The sequence below is a fragment of the Anopheles aquasalis genome, chromosome 3 (genome assembly GCF_943734665.1).
Source record: "Anopheles aquasalis chromosome 3, idAnoAquaMG_Q_19, whole genome shotgun sequence".
NCBI classification, from domain to species: Eukaryota; Metazoa; Arthropoda; class Insecta; order Diptera; family Culicidae; genus Anopheles; species Anopheles aquasalis.
The window spans coordinates 26,416,022-26,436,222 of NC_064878.1; the positions used below are offsets into that span (position 1 = coordinate 26,416,022).

The following is a 20,201-nucleotide window of genomic DNA, read 5'->3' on the forward strand; positions in this document are numbered from 1 at the left end:
GCAACACATCCGCCCCGGGAGTGTCTCAAGTAGAGTGCGCACACTCAAGAAAGAGAGAGAGAGAGAGAGAGAGAGAGAGAGAGAGAGAGAGACGAAGGCCTTATCAGCAGCAGACTTATGTTTGTATGCTCAATGCTATCGATTTGCAGCTCAGCTTTCCCCGATATTCCCACCCAAAAAAAAAAAGAAAAAAAAACAGGAAAAAGAAGGCCAACAGCAGATCGGTCCCGTGATCGACCCGCACTTGCAACCGCACCGCCGCACGTGAAGAAGAGAAGGAATCGGGCGCGTGGACAATGCGCTCATATTGTGCAGCCTATGTAGGCCAATTGCAGCCACTTGACATCAGCTCCAGTTCCCTCTTTTTTTTCTTCAGTCGAATGAAGCACAAGACCGGCCATGTCACCGGCACCGGTTCATGGTTGAACATCTTGGCCATCAGGGTGGCGTTGTGGGGAATTGGGAGCTGAAGACGGCTGGACCCGACGCGCCGACGGAACTAGGCCAATGTTAGTTCCACTGATAACCGGTGCCCCACCAAAAACTAACGCTCCACCCTCTCTCTCTCTCTGTGCGCACGGTCTCTCTTTCTCTCCCTTTTACCCCTTAGGGATTCTGGAAGGGGTATGGAGCGAGATGGAGTCAGCGATTGTTGTTGGAAGGGGGCTCAAAGTCAGCGAGACGATTAGTTGATAAGCCGCCCGGGGGCTTAGGTAGTGGCGTGGAGTTACATAAGGGCGTAGAAAGGGAAACACAAACTAGCAACGGAGACGATACATAGATTATGGTCACCTGAACACCTCGGATGCTCTCAGGTGGAAGATCTAGGGCGTGAGGATCGAGGTGGAATTAAAGGCGGTTTGGAACGCTGTAATGCGTCTATAAGCAGCTCCATTAACTTGTAAGCTCATCTGAATGGCTGTAACGCATGATTATCACTTGGAACATTTGCATCTCCTCCACCATTCAATGAGTCACAGCGAGCTAACCACAAATTGGTGCCAAATGACAAACGATACCATCGAATCCATCGCCGTTCTAAGCCGCGATGATAAATGAATGCCCTCGATCGATAAATTTTGGACAAAATGTATCATATTTTAACAACGGCATCTCCGACGTGCGACACGGGCGCGCTGCGCGCGCTTGTCTGCTCAGGCAATTATTTCGCAAAAAATGTCTCGTGAAGCCCGGAAACGTGCCATTCGTGTACCTTTGCGAGAGACAACCTTCGAACATTGTCTGAGGCTAGCGAGCAAGCTGCATGTTCTCTTGGGAGGTCGCCGAATAGACCTACAAATCTTCCGTCCGGTTCTCTCCGCTAGTGGGCGCTCGAAGGCATCGAAAGCCGGGAGGAGGGGCCGAGGGGATTCTGTCTGCCAATCTCCCGTAGTGCATCGTCACACGCAGTCTCTGATGATGATCCTGACCGTGGTGGAGCGCGCACCCCCGGCCGCGCGTATGTTTTAGTTCGATTCACAGCACACCTACGCCACGGCACGAACCACGAAGCCTACGGCGTTTGCTTCTAGCGAAGATGGACCCCACTGCGACTGGGTTCCGCTGCACATCCGCTGCACAACTCGCGCAACACGACGACGACGACGACGACATCATATATGGACACGTCTAAGCCCACATCAGCCCGCCGCCCGTTCGCCAGTCGCTCGATCATAATTGGAGTTGCATCGTTTGGTACGCTGGTACTGAATAGAAAAGAAAAGGGAAACCAATGGAGCAGCCTGGAATTGCTTCCACGAGCCAACGAGACTGACAGTCTATCGCGATATCATAGCAGCGCGTGACGGGTGGCGCGTCATGTGGGTGTAGCTCAATAATATATCCCACAAACCCATCTAATTCTCACCTCCTTCCCAACCCCCCAGCTGGCCCGTTAAGAGGTGCTGGTTGACGCCTCACCGTTTTTCGTGCCGGATGAATCATAGAAAAAGTGAAACATGTACCACTGCGCACTTCCGTGGGTATTGACAGCAGCCAGAGGCGAGTGCGTGTCGATCATGGGCTTGTGAATGAAATTAACGTTTACATGCCGGTGGTGGTATGGTGTGGTACGGTCCCAGTAATTGGGTTTGCTGGGAAGGTATCCGAACTGACATCCATTTAAGGGCTGAGAGTATGTAAGGTTATCTCGGGCTAGACTGTTGGCTAGGATTTTAATTGATGATTTGATGACGCCTTAATAAGGCGCTCGGTTGTCATCACTAGAGGAATCTAAAAATAAAATGTAGGCTATTCCATTCAAACTTTACTTAAACACGTGGCTTTACTATTTAGATTTACGTGCTGGCAGTTGCAACAGTTTAGTAGTCTGGTCATCTTATTCTTGTTTTTTTTTTTAACATATATAACGACGGACGAGCCGTACGTTTATCTTAATTTTGTTGATCGAACTTCTAAACATCTAGAGATCGTATTTATTGTTGACTTAAGCAAGGGCTACTAGACTCTGCTCGTACTGTACTAGCGGTCAAAATAGTATTTGTATAAAGAAATTTTATTTGTCCTTGGGGCAGGAGGAAATGCCTGCTCCCTCTATTGTACTCTATTCATCTATTAGGTGTATGCATTGAAATCCGTGGTTTTGCTAATACATGGCGCCATTTTGTTTGGGGATGGTTTACATCCTCATTTGTTATGTCGTTTTAAAGTATAACTAAATACCTTTAAAACGCTATAAGGCACCGTTCATAATATTGACTACAACATAGTTTTTTCTCCAGTTGAAAATGTCAAGTTTGGTGCCTGAAAAGTCCATTTTGCGGGGAGATTTAAAAACCTTTTTTCATCTCAAGAAAACAGCTGCTGAAAATTATCATGTGTTGGTTTAAGCTTATGTTGAACATGTTACGATACAAAAAAAATGTGAAAGCTGGCTTCAAAGGTTTAGAAGCGGAGATTTTATCTTTAAAGACAAAGAAGGTTCGGGTACTCCAAAATAATGAGAAAATCCAGTTTTCATGTGTGTCGTGCACTAAGAACTTTCGGAAAGTCATGAAATTGTTGATAGAGAACGTTATCAACAATAATTGATCCATTTGAAGCAAGCTCCGACCTAAAAAACGGTAAAAATGGGAAAAATGACGTAATAAACTTTTTTTTCAACAAGCTAGCGCTAGACCGAATGCTGCAAAACCGATGAAAACTTTTTTGAAAACCTCGAAGACCAAATGTTACCCTCCCCGCAGTATTCCCCAGACATTGTTTTTTCTAAATACTTCTTGTTTGGTTGATTAAAAATTAGTTTGGAAGCACAGCACCTCATTCTTTATGAAAGTATTGAAAGGAGGGCAGTTGCCTAAACTGCTTCAAAAGATGAGCAGTTTTTTCGACATGAAATTCAAAAATCGCCCAAAATATAGTAAAAAGTAGTGGCTAGCGAAAGTCAATATGTTTAATAAGCAGATTGTTAAGATTTATTGAGAAATAACCGATTAAATTTGGTACAAACACCGCGGATTTCAACGCATAGACCTAATACATTCTATTCACCTAATAAATCAACAAAAATAAGAAATTTTATTTGATAAAACTATAACCAAACTAAATATCAAATTAACTAAACTCAATATGGATGCAGACATCCTCTTCGTCGTAATGATCGAACAAGAAACTATCCTCATCGCGATGACATTTATATCGGGATAAAAATCAGCAAAATTCGTATTCTAGTCCTCTAGACCATCGTTTAGACCTCGCGGAATAGGACCATCATCTCATCTTCCCGCAGCAACCAACCCAGTGCGCGAATAAAGATAACACAGACACGACACTACCACCCTTATCCGGTACGGTCTCTCCGTTGGCTCACGTTTCAAGCAACAACAACAACAAAAAAAACACTACCAACCGCCACCCACCGCGTTCCTTGCTGATCGTGGCGCAGAGCATCAGCCCAGTGCCGCCAAATGCCGGAATCACGACATACCGCAACTCAGAACGTCTGTTCGCGTCGCGTTTTCACTTTCCTTCCAATCGCGCGCCCCCATCGGTCGGGCGATCAGGGGTGTGCATTGGGGTTGGGTGATGGTTGGGTTGGAGGATCCCACCAAAACACCCCACAAACGGACAAATCGAAAGAGGGTGGCAGAAGAAGGAAGAAAAACAAGTTTTTCACCCCCAGCACCCCATCATCCCAGCGCTGCATTCACTCCATCGAGAGCTGCTGCTGCTGGCTCGTTTCAGGCTTTGTTGGTTGCGCGCATGGCGGGCATTTGGTTAGTGGGACGCAATGGCGGCGATGTAAGAAATCCGCTTGTCCCTCCCACAAAACCCTTCCTCGTCCTGCTGTGATTCCTGTTGCTAGTGACCCCCTCCCCAGGTGGAGGCAGCATTACAGCTGCGTACTATGCGCTGTAAGCTGCAGCACGCGGCACACAGACAGCGAGAAAGGAGTCCAACCAACACCACAAACAGCCTCTAGAGCATCCCTTGTCCATTCCGAAGACAACATCATCGTAAGTAACTCCACGATTCGAATGCGACTAGTGGTGGTGGTGGTGTTGGTGGTAGTACTAGTAGTAACGGTGGTAGTAGTATTAGTAGTAGTGGTAGTAGTGCTACGTAGCGTTGATGTGCTTTGGTGGAAATGAATTGACCCACTTTCGGTGGAGCCGAACCTACCGAAACCGACCTATCTTGGGCCCCCTTTTGGCGTGCGCTCGCGACTCGTTAATGTCGATCTACGTGTACGTGTGCATGCGTGACTGTGTGCTAGTCACTCTCCCTTTCACTCACTCTCCCACGAAGACGTCAACTCGGCGATCGAATGGAGAGTTTCTTTTTCTTTTTCTTTTTCAGTTTTACATCCCGCAGCACCACATTAGCTGCGACCACACCATCACGCGGGGTTGAATTGGAAGTTGGGAATGGGTCAGAGAGAGAGGGAGAATGAGAGAGAGATGGAGAGCGATAGAGCTAGAGCAGTGGTCCGTCAGTGGACCAGCATCACGTACGCATTATAACACTTTTCGGTCTCAAGCCCCAAAGACCAGTCCTTCCTCCTTCTGCTGTTCCTCTTCGATCTGTTGTTCCTGTAGCTACTACGTCGTTGCTCGTTGCGATTGTCTGATCGCTGGTGGTGGATATTTGGTGGCAGACAGACGAGTTCTCTGCAAGACGCGCGACTTTGAGTCCACGGCACCACCGATGCAACGCGTTGTAACGACAGGAGAAGAGACGATCACGCGTGGCACGAATGACACTAGCGTTGTACCTGTGTCTTTGTGTAGGTGTGCAGCCGTGTTTTCCGTGCTGGCTGCTTACGATGCGCCCAGTAAGATAAACGATCCAATCTTTTACCAATGGATGAACGAACTAAACTCCTCTTTTTAAGGTTAGGATCAACGAGAGGAAACCAATGGCTGATAGTTCGTTAAATTAGTCCGTTATCTATTAGCTTGCCACCAACCAATGTAGCCAGTTATTGACCTCAGGTATCCTAGTTCCAATTCATAAAATGAAGATCGATAAACAACCACTCGATTGACTTCGATCGTTTAATGTTCTCGCAACATTCAACATTCTAGCTTTGCAGATCGCTGGCGCGGCCAGGCGGAAATTGAATTTTGCAACTTCCTGTAGCTAACGGGCTTTCGAACGACTCGATCGGTACCAGCTACTGAGGTACTCAGCTCAAGAAACTTCGAGGTATCAGCATCAGCCACCACGGAGAGCGCTTGGCGCACGTTTATCGTACATCCGCTAACTGACCTGGTACACTGGACCGCTCGATGCCATAACCATCCATCTATCTCACCACCATTTGCCACGGTTTGCCCGCAAGTTCCATGAGACCACGTACCTAGCTCCGTGGAGCTCACCAACTCGACCGCCAGCTGGGAACGAGATGAAAGGGAAATCCCTTTCCTGAATTCTCCCCTCGGTACACGATCTCGATCGGGTCTACGATACGCGGTGTTTCCTTTAAAAACCCGTGGCAACCAAAACATTCGTTTCCTCTCCTCCATTCTACCCTGCTGCCACCGCGCTGACCTCAATTCGGTGTGGTCGGTGCAGACCTCGTGATGCCAGCAGCCAGCCAGCCAGCCAGCCAGCCAGCTAGTGCTGTGCTGCGTTGGTGGTGCACCGGACCGGATTCTTTACCCGGGGTGAATTTACGCAGTGACCGAAGGAATGGGGAAAACCTGTCCATCGTCAGACGGTCCTATCTGGAGCGTTCACTCGGCCGCGGTGAAGGTACGTGGTACGTGTACAAAACGAATACAGGAAGCGTCAGCGCGTTTCGAGTCAGAAGAAGGCCGGCTGGAAAGGACTCTAAAGTCCCCTGGAGCCTTCTAATAATGATGTTTCGTGGCGCAGCAGGATGAGCACGTTGGATAAGCCTCAATTTAATTCAATGGCGTGGCATCGGCATATCACGTTTCTAAGTACAAAGCTCTCCACTCCAGCACGCATCTGCTTTGACCCACTTACGCGACGATGCTCCGATGCCACGATTGAAAAGTGAATTTGTTATTCATTCTAATTGTTCCCCCGTCCCCCAAGTTCGTCCATCGTGTCCAACTCCTGTTCCAATCCCACGCACCTCTTCAACTCGACTCGATCTGTACTGCGCCGTTTTGCGAAATGTGGAGCAACACAATCGGTTTCGGTTCGGTTTTGGTCCGTTGCGCGCTGAAGAGCCTGTCTTCTGGCTGTCTACCTTACGACGAGCCATCGCTCCAAGCCCACGGACCCCCGGTACCCGGTTATGTAACGAGCAGGCGGCGCACAGTTCTTTGGGATGGGATTTGATACGCCGGAGTGGCATAAGGTACACAATGGTTGTAGAACTGGAGTAACCCAGTGGCTTCTTCTGTTGCTCTCGTGTCTCTGGACCATTCCCAGCGCTAAACCAAGCGCGCACGACTCCGTCACCGTAAACAATAGAGCAATAGTGCGAGGGAAGCAACAAAGCATCGTGATCATCATCTACAGCACTAGTGCGACGGTGCTGCTGCTGCTGCTGCTGCTGAAAGGTTCACAATCGCGGCATGCAAAATGCGATAAAGCGCATTCCTTGCGTCTGGCGTCTCGAGTCCATTCAAATTCAACCGCAGGGCGCGCGCGACAATTCTGCCGCACTAAGCACCCGCCCGGACTTTGCCGAGGCGATCACGGAAAAACACACCAAATCCCGTAACGCACAGAGGGGCATGGCCGTTTGCTGGTCCCGTTATAGGTCCCGGTCAATCGTTCTCGTTCTCGTTCGCGTTCTCGTTGGTCCGCTGACCGTCTAGAACGGGAACAGGTGAGCGAGCCGCAGGTACTGCGGCTCATGTTCCCGGCGTGAGCCTTTTCCCAAGCGTGTCACATTGGGTGCAGACCTGAAGAGAGTTCTTGGAACTCTTCCTCGCGCCCCCCCCACCCCCCCCCCCCCCAAGGAGAAAGCCATACCGCCGGTGGCCGCCAGCGGTCATTGGCATCAAGTTGGAGGAAGTGTAAACATTCAAACGGCATCGGCAGTTCTCATCCACGCCCGTACGTGCGGTGCTTTGACCGAATTGGGTGGTCGCGAATTCTGAATTCGATGCACTAGGGGGGTGGTTTTTTAGTGGGGGTGGGTTGAAGGGTGGTGTCGTTGGCGATGCACCGCAGGCAGCACCTGCAGCGCGCTTTGCGCTGATGATGCAATTCCACTTTTCATCGGAACGTCAGACGTCGCCCCAGTCCACTGCAGTGTCCACTGTCCAGCCCATGTGTGCGTGCATGTGTCTAGTTCGAGCATAGATGTCGTGGAATGGCCGAAGCCAAGTACAACCAAACGATGACGTTGTCAACATGCTAAGAGGCTCCTGGTGGAGGGTGTGGTGGAAGCCCTTACTTTCAACCCCGCTAGCGGTGTGCCCCCGGTATCGGTGGGTTGGGGAGTGAGATGCAGGCGATTGACACGTAATTAGCACCGCCAACCGGGCCCACAAGGGTTGACGATGGCTGGCGACCAAGTTACGTGTTCGCGTGCACACACCGTTCGCTGGTTTTGGGATGCATTTGCGAAGAGGGATTAGAGTGCCAGAGTGAGTGACAGACATAACAGCCTCGTAATGGCAGCCGAAATTATGATTTATCTTCGAACATAAAATATTCTTTCGGTTTTTTTTCTTTCAATATTTTATTTTCATTCCAGAAGAAAAGGGAGTTAATTTTCAGTAACTGAAACCCGTTTCTAGGCCTCCTAGGGATTCGATTTGCGCTGCGTGGCTAGCGTTAGGAGCTAGCGTGCACCGTTCAACATCCTCAGTAGCCGTGGCGGTGAACACAAGCGTGAGCTGCTGGTCCATGTTGTGGCCTGAGGCATCAATACTTCCCCCTTTCATGGCGATGGTCTCGTGAACACAATTGTCTCACGATCTGCTGGCGGCGTTCGATTGATAATTTCGGAGACGATCGATAATTGGATAATTGTTTTTCGCCGCGGCGATTCCACGACAACTGAGCACGATCTTGCTCTCTCTCTCTCTCTCTCTCTCTCTCTCTCTCTCTCTCTCTCTCTCTCTCTCTTTCTCTGCGAGCTTTCTGGTTAAAGTTATTGGCACGTTATGCTTTGATGCCATTCCGTCACCATTCGCGACATTGTAAATGCCGTGAACGCGAACGCCACCAAATCACGCACCGAGGCACGCGGACCCCCGTCCTTCAATGGCGCGCGACGATTTGGCTACTCTAGGTTGGTTCTGTGTTGACGATGACGACGACGACGACGACAACGACGACTCGACTTGCCATTATGTCATGCGCGGCCGCAATCTCAGTCGTCCACTCACTCGAACAGCTGAGTTCGCTTGCGGCCTGGGGAGGTCAATAAACTTGCTGCTGGTGGTGCTCTTTGGATGCAGTTGTCATATGTCTCCCCAGTTAATTGCGCTCTCTCGATGTAAGTCTGTAAAGGAACGGAATATTTACCGCTCAGAACTGTTCGAGTGTCATTTCATTCCATTGCGTTCGTATGTGAGTGAAGTGAACGTTAAATAAATTTTTTTTTTTAACATATATAAGGACGGACGAGCCGTATGTTTTAAATAAAATTATTGTAGTAAAATCTTTCATTAGTTTGGTGGCACGGTAGGAATTTCGTGGATTTATGAATTAAATTCAAGTCCATTATATGCATTATCGTATCGATGCAAGTGAAATGGCGGTTGCCGCTCAGTCAGTAACAGTTTACCTGTAAATAAAGATGCTTCCCTGTACTGGAACCCTGAGAAAATTCAGTAAATTAAATTTCTAGTTCGTGAAATTGGTAAACAATAATCCTTTCCCGGTATTTTAATTGCTGCATTACCAACCATTCCCGCCCAACTAATCTCATACTTTACATCTCATTACATCGCGGTGTCTCGTTGGATCCCGGAATCCGACGAATACCGGCGACCTTTTCCCATGAACCGCGTGTAGCAGTTACCCTACGCCTGACGGTGACTCGGGACAGGTCACCTGGAGCACCGACGAAAAGAACGAATTCATCGTTCATAAAAGACAGTTACCGCTCCTCGTGTGCCTCCGGGTATAGCGGCGATGTGATCTTACCTTTACGATTAAGGGACCGGGACCATAATTTACGAGCTCAACTTCAACGCGCGGTTATGGCTGGGCTGTCAAAGCCTCCGCCTCAACGAAGCAGCGGACAATCAAAACGTCACTTTGCACGCACTCGCAACGGCCAAAGGTTAGCGCTGTGAAGCCCGCAGCGTATACGCGGCTAAAGACAAAAGAAGATGGTTTGCGTTTGTGTTGTTCCTGGTCCTGCGAATTACAAGCGATGGCCGCGTGGCCTGGAGCAACAGCAAGCTAGTGAGTCACCGCACGGGAGATGCTTTACAGCGAGAACGATCGGTCATCCGTCCTGTGTGACAGTTGCCTTGGTTATACGTGCTCACGGTGGTGGTCCTCGCGACCTGAACATCGAGACAGCATCAACTGCTTTCTTTTTTGGTGGACGATGACCTTAAGCGGTTCCCGAAAAGTTAATCAAAAAACCTACCGTTTACAGGGAGGTAATAATTAAACGGAACGGCGTAAGGAAGAGCGTATCTCGGGAAAGATTTTCCCACAGAAATTACGGCGTGGTACTGTGTGGAATGTGGGCTGATGATCCGCATGATCTTCTCATTCCGTCCAGGGATCATCCTGGCATCAGTTCCTGGAAGCACAGTTCAGAAATGAGAATTGGTTTTCATAAATCAACCATTTTATTATGCAGAATGAATGTAGCTTCTGCTCACTCTTCTCACTGTTTCATTTAATTTAACGATAATATTGCAGCTCCAGACGATACTAAAGAAATTCTCAAATTCCTCAGCAATCCATTGTTGCTACAACGAGACCTCACTGCCCTGAGTGCACACCAAATGCCCCCCGATTCGCGGCCAGGAAACGAGGAACGAGAAAATTCAGGAAAGAACCAAGATTGAATCTCGTTTCGTTCACCGCCAAAAAATCGTGACTCCACGATTCGCGATCGCATCACGACGGTCGCGATCCACGGCCCTAGAACGGCATTCCGCAGTTCCTCCCAGCCCAAGTTCCCGCGAATTTCCGAGTCTGTTTTCCTCCACCAAAGCACCATCGTGCCATTTTTCGTGCAAAATTTCAATAGACTTGGACACAAGAATAAACGACGAACCCGACAAAGCAGCCTCACAGCCTTCTTCATCCGTTGCCATAGCGCTGCATCGGGTCTGGTTTGGTCTGGTCTGGTAGTCGTTTGAGTCACAGCTCGTGAGAGTGAAACAGAGAGAGAAAGAGAGCAAAAGAGTGAGAGAGAGAGAGAGAGCAACGGAGAAGAGAAGGAAAATTGGGTTAATCGGTTGGATGTTAGATAACCGCGAACGAAATGCTTGGCCGGCCTTTGCGGTCGAACCAAACCACCACCATCCACCACCACCATCACCGTCAACGTCTCTCCATCCGTTAGCCAGTCAGTCCATCTCGGTTGGCATTCGCTCGGTACACCGCCAGGCCGCTTCGCTGGTCCACTGGTTAAAGAAAGTGAAAAGATACCACAGCGGAGGGAAGCATGGAACAGGGAGAAGGTTGGTTCGAGTTTCCCGCTAGCCCGCTCTCTGCGTTAAGCGCATCTTCATCACCACCACCGAGCAAGCAAAGGCGAGAAGGGGAAGGGTGTGAAATGGAAACGAAATGAAGATGGCTGGCTTCTCGGTCCACGGTCCTCTGCCTCCTCGATTGCTCCGTATGCTGCAATATCTTATCGAAACTGGTACCCCGAAGCCGCCATCAATCCGGACCTCTCCTTCTCTCTCTCTCTCTCTCTCTCTCTCTCGCTCTCACTCTTGTCTTCCCTATCTGGGTTGTCTTGGTTTTCATTTTCATTTGGCACAGTAACCGAGAAAACTCGCGTGGCTCGTCAGCTGTTCGTTTGCTCGCCAGACCGAACCACCACAAAAAAAACCGGTCCAGAGACGATGATCATGCCGCGCGCTGTCGATCGCTTGCTGGGGCTGCTTGGCTGCTTGTGTGACTCTGTCTGCGCGTGTATGAGTGCTGCAACGAATGGCAGTGAAAGTTATATAACGCGATAAATAATCGATAAATCAACGAGCGCATCTGCCTGGCCTGAAAACAGGACGAGGAGGAGGAGGAGGCGAAGGAGGAGAAGAAGAGGAGTTGATGTTGCAGCGCCCCCCCCCCCCCCCCCCCCCGCGGGACTCGAACCTGGAACAGACCTTTTACCGTTTTGGCCACTGCCTGCGCTGGCTTCTCTAACGCAGACCACGCAGCAGCCAATAATGGTCCTTCCTTCGCTCTCGCGTTTCCCTTGCTTTACGTTGGCTGGACGAGCCAAAGACGACGACGGTGCCGAGCAGGTTGTGACCATTCGGGGTCGCATTTGCATACCGACGGGATGGCGATGGTGCCTTGGCTAGAAGATGATATTTTTAAGATTATACCCACAGTGCCCATAATTGACCGGTTGACCGATAAGATTTATTGACAGCTTTTCTTTTGGACCAGGATGGCGCGAAGCACTTCGTCATAAATCGTCTTCGGACGCTGGGCTGGTCTGGGGTGTGCGTTTGGTGATGAATTGATTATCATTTCGACGCATATTAAGTGAGAAAATCGAATAAAAGCATTATCTAACAAGCAGATGGGCTTGATTTGAAGGCGCACTACAATTTGCAGCGACGAAAGCGGACGAGTTGACGATCATAGAGGGAGTTTCCCTAATTCCTGCTGAGTAAATACGAATTCCAGTTTCATTCAGATCACGCAGTATCCATTTTAGTGTTTGCATTTTTATCCATTTTTCCAGCACCTCTCTTTGGCAAACATTTTGAGAAAGTGTCTTTTGATGGCCTTGAATTGATTGAGTCAGCTGTTTCAGAACAACAGAGCATGAGGTTTGTGCTATTATTTGAACAAGTGGTGGTATCGCATAAGCTCAAGGCAATCGGAAACCGTGATCACTGTTTGTCTTAGTTCTGTTGAAGACAAGACACGCTGTTTTGTTCGCATTGAAACCGCTGTATGCTAAAAATGATTTCGTTATTTACGCACCATATTGCCGCCATAGCTGGTTGTCAAAACGATTTGCTCCAGCAAGCTTTGTGCGACAAACGAACTAAGTACACTATGAGTTCTTAATTTGCACATTAATTTGACGGAAATATTCGATCAGATCATGCTGTAGACAAACCACAAATTGGATTTGAAAATATAAAAGGATGGCAAACCGTGCGCCTGTGTCGTCGAGTCGTTTTTCAATTTCAGATTCTGGCGGAATCAAGCTTTAGAGTGATTAATTTCATAATTAACCTTATCGCGAGCATACGAGCAAGACGTTTAGACTAAACGACAAGGATATTCAAACGAGCGACACAGAACGATTGATGATGAAATTGAAATCCAGTTGCTTCACTTTGCTTTTCTAAATTCTGGAGACTGTTGTCTGGTCCTTCTGCATGGTCTGTCGCAAAGTAAACAGGACTTTTTCCATAAGAACATTTCTGGTAGAGCCACATTAATGTGCGAATTTTTGTATTAAAGGTGCATCTTTTACGCACATTCAGTCCAAATTTCATGACATTTGGTCCACCGGAAGTTAAATAATCGCGCCTAGAGTGACAGTATGTTTGGGTGGTCGGTACAAGCCTTCTGAACGGCCAGAATGCCAGCATACCATTTTCCTTTCATCCACAAATGAAGTTTGCCGAATACTTAAAAGCCCTAGGGTACCAGATCAAGTGATTGCGGCGCCAGATAGTTAGATAAAATACAGTTTTTGGTCAAAAAACAGTGATAAACGGGGATCGATGTGACGGCACATTTTGGGCGCAACAAGCGCCAACTCCATTCTTCACGATATTCTTGCACAATCCTACGAATAAGATGCATGAAACAACTCAAAACATCAAGATAATATTAGTCAATAACCGTTTGGCCCGGGAATTTGTTTTTAATTTGAGAAAATCCCGAACTCATTCGATGCTTCCTGGCTTAATCACGGACTTTGCTTGACCGCCATGAAGGTTGTCGTTGCGGTCTTCACGACTGGTTTTGAAACGCGTATACTCCTCCTAAACTTTGCCACGGGATAGATAATCATCAGCATAAACTTATTGTATCAATTCGCTACACGTTTTACCGAGTTTAAAAGCTAAATTTGATGGTGGATTTTTAGCCATTCAGATTGCACCGATCACCCAAACATACTGCCACTTTAGTCGCCATAACTTTGCTTCCAATGGACCAAATGCCCTGAAATTTTGACTGAAAGTCCCTAAAGGATGCACCTTTCATACAAAAATACCCACATTAAAATAGCGCCTCCAGAAACTTTCCTATGCAAAAAGTACTGTTTACTTTGCGACAGACTATGCATATGTTTCTTCCGCCCCTTTTTATGTGATTTTTTTTAGACAAATGTCACTGGATTTTTTTAGACAAATGCAACTTAACTTCAGCAACGCAGTCCACAGAGCAGTTCAATGAAAAAACTCCCCGAAAAAAAACACAATCCAGCTTTTCCAACCCAGCTTACGCAATGTCCGTTTTTCGCGGCCCCGAAAACCGTCACCCCAAAAACCGGGCCACCTCTTCCACCCCCCCCCCCCCCCCTCCTTCGATCCAGTGTTTTTCACTGGCAAATATCGCATAATCCGCTGAGCTACGCTCCCCGCCGAGGCTAGGATTAATGAATGGACTTCATTAATGCGTCATGCCCCGCGTTCTGCTGCTGTCTCTGTTTTTATCGCTCTTTCCTCCTCACATAATTTTCCTTTCGCTCACATTAACGCACGCCAGAGCGCGTGTGTGTCGGTGTGTTTGTGTGCATGTTGGGTTTTCGCTTTCATTTGGGCGCTCATTTTCACGACGACCACGACCGACTGCGCGCGCCTGCGTGCGCCTTTTGTGACGGGATGGTGCGTACCCCTGTCCCGGTGGCCCCCAGTGGCACAGTGGCCGCGATTTTCCATTTTTCCATTCCACCCCACACTGGACACGGATTGAATAACAGCCGCGGCTGACGATACGATCGCCATGCGCCCGTCCGCTTGATCTCCACCAACATCTTCAGCTTCGTCGTTTTTTCTTTCTTTCTTTCGTTTTCTTTCGTTCGTCTTTCTTTTCCCTTTGCGCTGGCCGCATGAGATAATCGCACACCATCGCACTGCTCCAGCTGAGCAGCTGAGCATCGGCTGAGCGATAGCTGACCTGGGCAAGCGCTCGCTCGCTGGCGCGCGCGCGCGAATCTAATTCACATCGTATCTAGAGCATAGCCAGTGAAAATGATTGTTAACCATGCGCGGTGTCAGTGGCAGCGTGTTCCATGCCTTCTTCTCCTTCTCCTTCTCCTTCTTCACCCTCGATGTCCGATGACCAACACACGGCGACACGGTGGCCCGGGGATTACATGAGAGCTTTTCCCTCGCACCACATACACTGCCCACGGAGGTTCTTGCACGTGAAAGGTTTGCTCCGATACGGGGTGCGGTGCGGTGCAGGGCCATGGCGTGCGCGGTGACTAGTAGCACACCAATTTTGACCAAAAATGATATAACCACGTACCGAGCGACCGACAGAGCGCACGCACCGACCGCTCGATCGACCGCTCGATTGTCATTCCATGGCACCGCATGCGGCATGCGCTTTTCCAGCACCCGAGGGGAAGCCAAAAGGGGGTGAAGGGGGAAGGTTATGTGGAACGTATAGCTTAATGTTAGGGGGGCCCAATTCCCCACTGCACAACCTTTGCCTAGTTTCCTGGATTCGGGCAGCAATTTTCCAATAAAAGTCGATCGATGGCCCGCTCGCTGCCCGTTCGCTGATTGGTGTAAAATTGTGTGACAAATCGTGGCCGGTCGAAGCAGGGCCGGGACCCCCGGGGGGGAAGGGGTATTTTGATTGATGGATTGATGGCTGGAGTGGTTGAGCTTGGTGCGTACCGTGGCGGAGTGTGCCGGCGTCGGGAATGGCTTCGGTTGGAATAGCTATCATTACTTACGTCTTCGGAATCGAATGGTTGACGGTTGGCTATCTTCGTAATTCGAAGGCGGTGGTGTTGTTTCTGGGTTAATGCCACGTGTTTTAATATGAGCGTACAGCTTCCCATTCGTTGGTTATGTTGGTTTGCCTTGAAAATTGTTCATTAGACTGAAATTTCCCTGTGGAGCAACAGAGTTTTGCTGGCTTTTTTGTGATAAATGAGGTGTATTTTCCAGGGGGCTCAGTAGAAATTAATCCAAACAAGGGTTGGAAGTTAAGGACTTATTTTTCTTGTAAATGTCACAACGTTCTGTTTTTTTGTATTATGTTATTTGGCTATAATTAAGGAAGTTGCCTCCGAATTTAGGAAGTTTACAAATGGTTTTCAATTTTCTTAAAAAATGTTTACACCAAGTAAGTTGGGGAGAGCAAAATTTGATGCGAATTGTTTCCAAAGGTATGGCTCTGCGAGTTCGTGTACATCTCCAACACAATTCGCAAATGATTTTTCTGTTCATAAAATCTCAACGGAGCTACATCGAGTAGAAAATTTAATAAAAAGGAAATACCAACTCTTCTCTCCAAATACGACGACATACGCCATTGAAAGCGTGATTTTGCACGATTATGGATGATGGTTTTCAGAATTTAAGTATTTGCGATCAACATTGTGACCAGGGTCTCAAATTTTGGTAGAGGAAGAGGCAGAGATCGAAACGAAGAAAGTAACAAGAAAGCGTTTAATTTTTCAATGTTTTTTCTAAATATGAAATAAAAAAAAGAAACTCCAACTCACATGATTTGCAAATCACAATTGACTGTTTCAAGTAAATGAAATTATAAACATGCCTTTTACGTGTTCAATCATCCTTATATTCGGTCCTAAGTATGTTAATTTTGTAAAAATAAAAAAGCTAACAATAAAATAAGTACAAGACTACTATTAAATTTACACGAAAATGAGGGTATTTTGAAAGAGTAACATCAGGGAAGTAAAACAATAGAAAACATGTGACGAACCGATGAACATAAAATAGTAACGAGAACTCTGTTAAATTATGATATCAGGCAAAATAATTATTGAACTATAATTTATTTATTTATTTAAGACAAGCTTTTCTTCATATCCAAATGTTCTATCTATTGATCTTCATATGAGTACGATCTTGCAGTTAACATTTTATCGTTTCCATTTGAAATCTGAAACAAAACAAAACAATAAACAACACTCTGGATACAATCGGGGACCGGTGCACAATGGCGCACCTTAATTCTATCGATGCTCGACGTGCCACACAATCTTTCCCAACCAACCAGCAGACGGTCGCTTCACGGTTTCAGATTTGAAGATCCTCCACCTTCTTCCTCGTTCACCGGGACACCGCTCAGCTCAGCTCTGCACTGCACTGCACTGCTCTACTCCGCTAATGAATGCTAATTCAATCAAGCACCAACCACCTGCCATTACGTGCGGCCGGCGCTAGACCAGACCAGATGCTCCAGGACCAGGTGCTGCTCCAGAAACACCACGGGCTCACCGCAGCAAGGTTGTGCTAGCATGAGGCTGATGCTGCTGGCGCTGGTGCTACTGCAGCACACGATGATGATTATGCACCGCGTTACGTTACGAAACTGTGGCCGCGTTTGCGCCCCGTTTTATGATTCCAGTTCTCGCGGTGGGAGGTGGTGGTGGTGGGCGAACGGGGGGTGTGGGTGACAGATTTTATGCTCCATCCAGTGCATCATAACCCGCCTGGAGCTTTTACGTCGTGTCAACTCTCTGCATCACCGTGGCACGCGGCTAATGCCTAAGCCTTCCAGTCCTCCGCAGTCTTTCGAGCTTAATGTTGGCTTTGATTAGGCTTTAGGCTGTCGTGGCTGCCGGTAAAGTGGAGGAGGGGAGTGATCGGCAAACCAGAAACGCAGATCGAGAGCGCTCTCGAGCAATCGAAGAAGGAGCCGGGGTGAGTGTATGTGTAGGAGGCTAATTGCTGTTGCCGGCTTAATTGTCATGCAAACACACTTGACAGACCGGTAGACCGGTGACCGTGGCGTTACTGGATGCTCTCGAGAGGCTAGAGCCACCGTTTTTTTTGCTGCACACCACATCCTGGGTGCGCTCGTTATCGCTTCAAGTGGACGACGGCGATGACAATGATACAATTTGCCACTTTCTAGCCCACAATTCCTGCTCCTGGGACGAACCGGAAGAAGCGTAGCGCACTTCTCGCACAAAACAGCGATTAAAAATGACCACACGTGTCGCCCGGTGCTACTGCTGCTGCTGCTCCTTATCTGCGGTATCGTGCTCGTGATCGTACGGTCCGCGATGGTTTGTTTACTTTTAATAACTTGTGCCGTGAAGTGTCTATTGACGAATGGGTTGCGCTGAACTGGCTGATGACGCTATTTGCTATTCTGTAATCCACTTCTAGACCAAGATAAACGTTTGGTAAAGGTGTAGCAGTCCGACGGCAGTTTGATTTGAGGATCTTTTCGATGCTGATGCAATACAAAGCCCCATTTTAGGTGAAAAGAGGATTGGAATGCTGTAGATTGAAAACCAACCAACAAATAGCGGAAAAGAAACATTTAGAAGCATCATATCGCCCCGAAAACACATCGAAAACTAATGTTTAGCGAGAGTAAACAAGAAATCGAATGCTGACCCGCTGTAAAAACGCGTCAACATATCATCGAACTACGGCAGCTCCGTTTGCTCCAGCGAGCTGACAAGACACGTCCCAAGACACAACACACAATCCCCTCGTTTTCCATCTCGCTCATAAATCAGTGAGAAATGCTCAGCGCATCAGCATCAGCAGCGATCGTGGCGCGATCGGTCGCATGATCGTCCATTCTCCTGCTGCTGCTGCTGCTGCTGCTGCTAGTGCTGCTGTCTAAATACTGCTGTACAAATTGATCTCGAACACGTCGCTCTGCTGCTCCTCCTTCTCCTCATCCTGCTCGTTGTAGTTGTCGAGCCGATGAAATATGGTTTCCCTCTCCGCTTACCTCATGTGAACCATTTTCCTGTCGGATCGGGGAGTTCGATCCACTCGGGGGCTTCATAAATTTGGCTCCGTTCGTAGTGCGATCCCTAATCTGCACATAATGCACCTTTCCACCCCTCCTCTAACTTTATTTACATTCTTCTACGCCGTGGATTCTCGTTCTTGCTCTGGGAGCACTAAATCCGTTATCGAAAAATTGCACCAACGAGTGCGGTGCAGTGGAGCGCCATCAAGCAAAACTGCATCCAGTAGCCAGTCTGCACGAGCGAGAGCACGAGACCGAAGACGAAAACGAAGACGAAAAGGAAGCGAGAACCGTGGAGTGCATAAGAAAATCAAACAAAAACAACTCACACCCCAGTCCGCTCCACGGCATTAAACGGAGTGGTGGGTAGGAAAGGGAAGGTGCCGAGAAAATCAGGAGGAGGGAGTCAGGAGCACAGCTGCTCGGAGGGGGGGTCCCGGAGAGCTCTTGGGCTTGGGCTGCAGCAGCGCCAGCAGAAGAAGGAAAAAAAAGGTTAGTTTGACCCACTTTCTGAGGCGCTTCAGAGTCGTGAGGAAGGGTGGAGAAGGGGGTGAGTTAGTGGTTGTTTGTGTTGATGCTCGTGGTGGTGGTGATGGTGGTGCCCTCACGCTCGGATCATCTCACTCTCACTTTCTAAGCGCCGTGCAAGAAAAGAAGAAGAAACAGACAGGGGAAAAAAATCCAAAACCGAGGGAACCCCATTATGTGGAGCCGTTTTTATGCTGCCAACTCTACTGACTCGTTGCCGATGATGGACGGATGGATGGACGAGTGGACCGCATAGTTTTTTTTTTTTGCTGCTTTTTTGTCCCCCTCATGTCGGTGTCTGGAGAGGAGAGCAGCAGCAGCATAGAGAGATCACGCTTTAGTGCGCCAGATCCCTTGATTCGCGCAAGCAGCCACGCGCAGCACTAGGGCGTTTTCTCACTGGTGCGAGAAACTCTGCCTCTGCCTTTTCACGCTGTTATCTCACCCGGATTAGCGCACTAGGGCACAGTGATGCTCGGAATAGAAGGTTGGGACTCTCTGTTTCTTTTATTTATTTCTCTGGATTTTGTTCCAACATTAGAACTTATCATATTTTTTTAGAAAAATGTTGTAGGTGTTTTAAAATATTCCTTTGTCGAATATAAATTTGAAAACTAATCTATATTATTAGCACGAAAATGTCGCAATTACAACCCATCTGACAGAATTGTACGAATAAATCGATTCGATTGAACTATTATTTTTCAAAAAGTCTTGAAAAATCATTCAAAAACTCTTTTGCAACGGGCCTCAAACATCAGAAAAACTCCTCTTTCCCTCTTGATACTGCGTGAGGTTCGACTGTCGGTTTCTAGCAGCAGCATCATCGTCGTCATCGTCATCAACGTCGTCGTGGGTCGTAAATTGTTCTCTAGTTTACACCGCGAAGCAGCATAAGACCGCACACCACATCACGGGAGACTAGAAAAAGGGAGTTACAAAGCACCCTCGCCACCTTCCTTTCTTTTCACTCTCCCTTTCGCTTTGTTAAAGCCGCCAAAGGAACGATGTATGTGTTAGTGTATGCAACGATGTGGGCTGCACACCACGACACGATGATGACGACGACGCACAGCATGCTATGTGCTGCTGCTGCCGCATTGTCTTTGCTCCCACTGCGAGGGCATCCAGCATCCATCCAGTGGATTCAGCTAAAAGCGACATCATTA

The 20,201-nt window shown here is 48.1% G+C and overlaps 1 protein-coding gene across 1 annotated transcript in view; it reads left to right on the forward strand.

The window, feature by feature from the left end:
- Positions 1-6,153: 6,153 nt before the first annotated feature.
- Positions 6,154-20,201, forward strand: part of LOC126574580 (trypsin alpha-4-like) — a 30,655-nt gene continuing 16,607 nt past the window's right edge. Inside the window, exon 1 of the mRNA XM_050234856.1 lies at positions 6,154-6,216. Within this exon, the coding sequence (XP_050090813.1) occupies positions 6,154-6,216 (63 nt within the window). The remainder of the gene's footprint in view (positions 6,217-20,201) is intronic.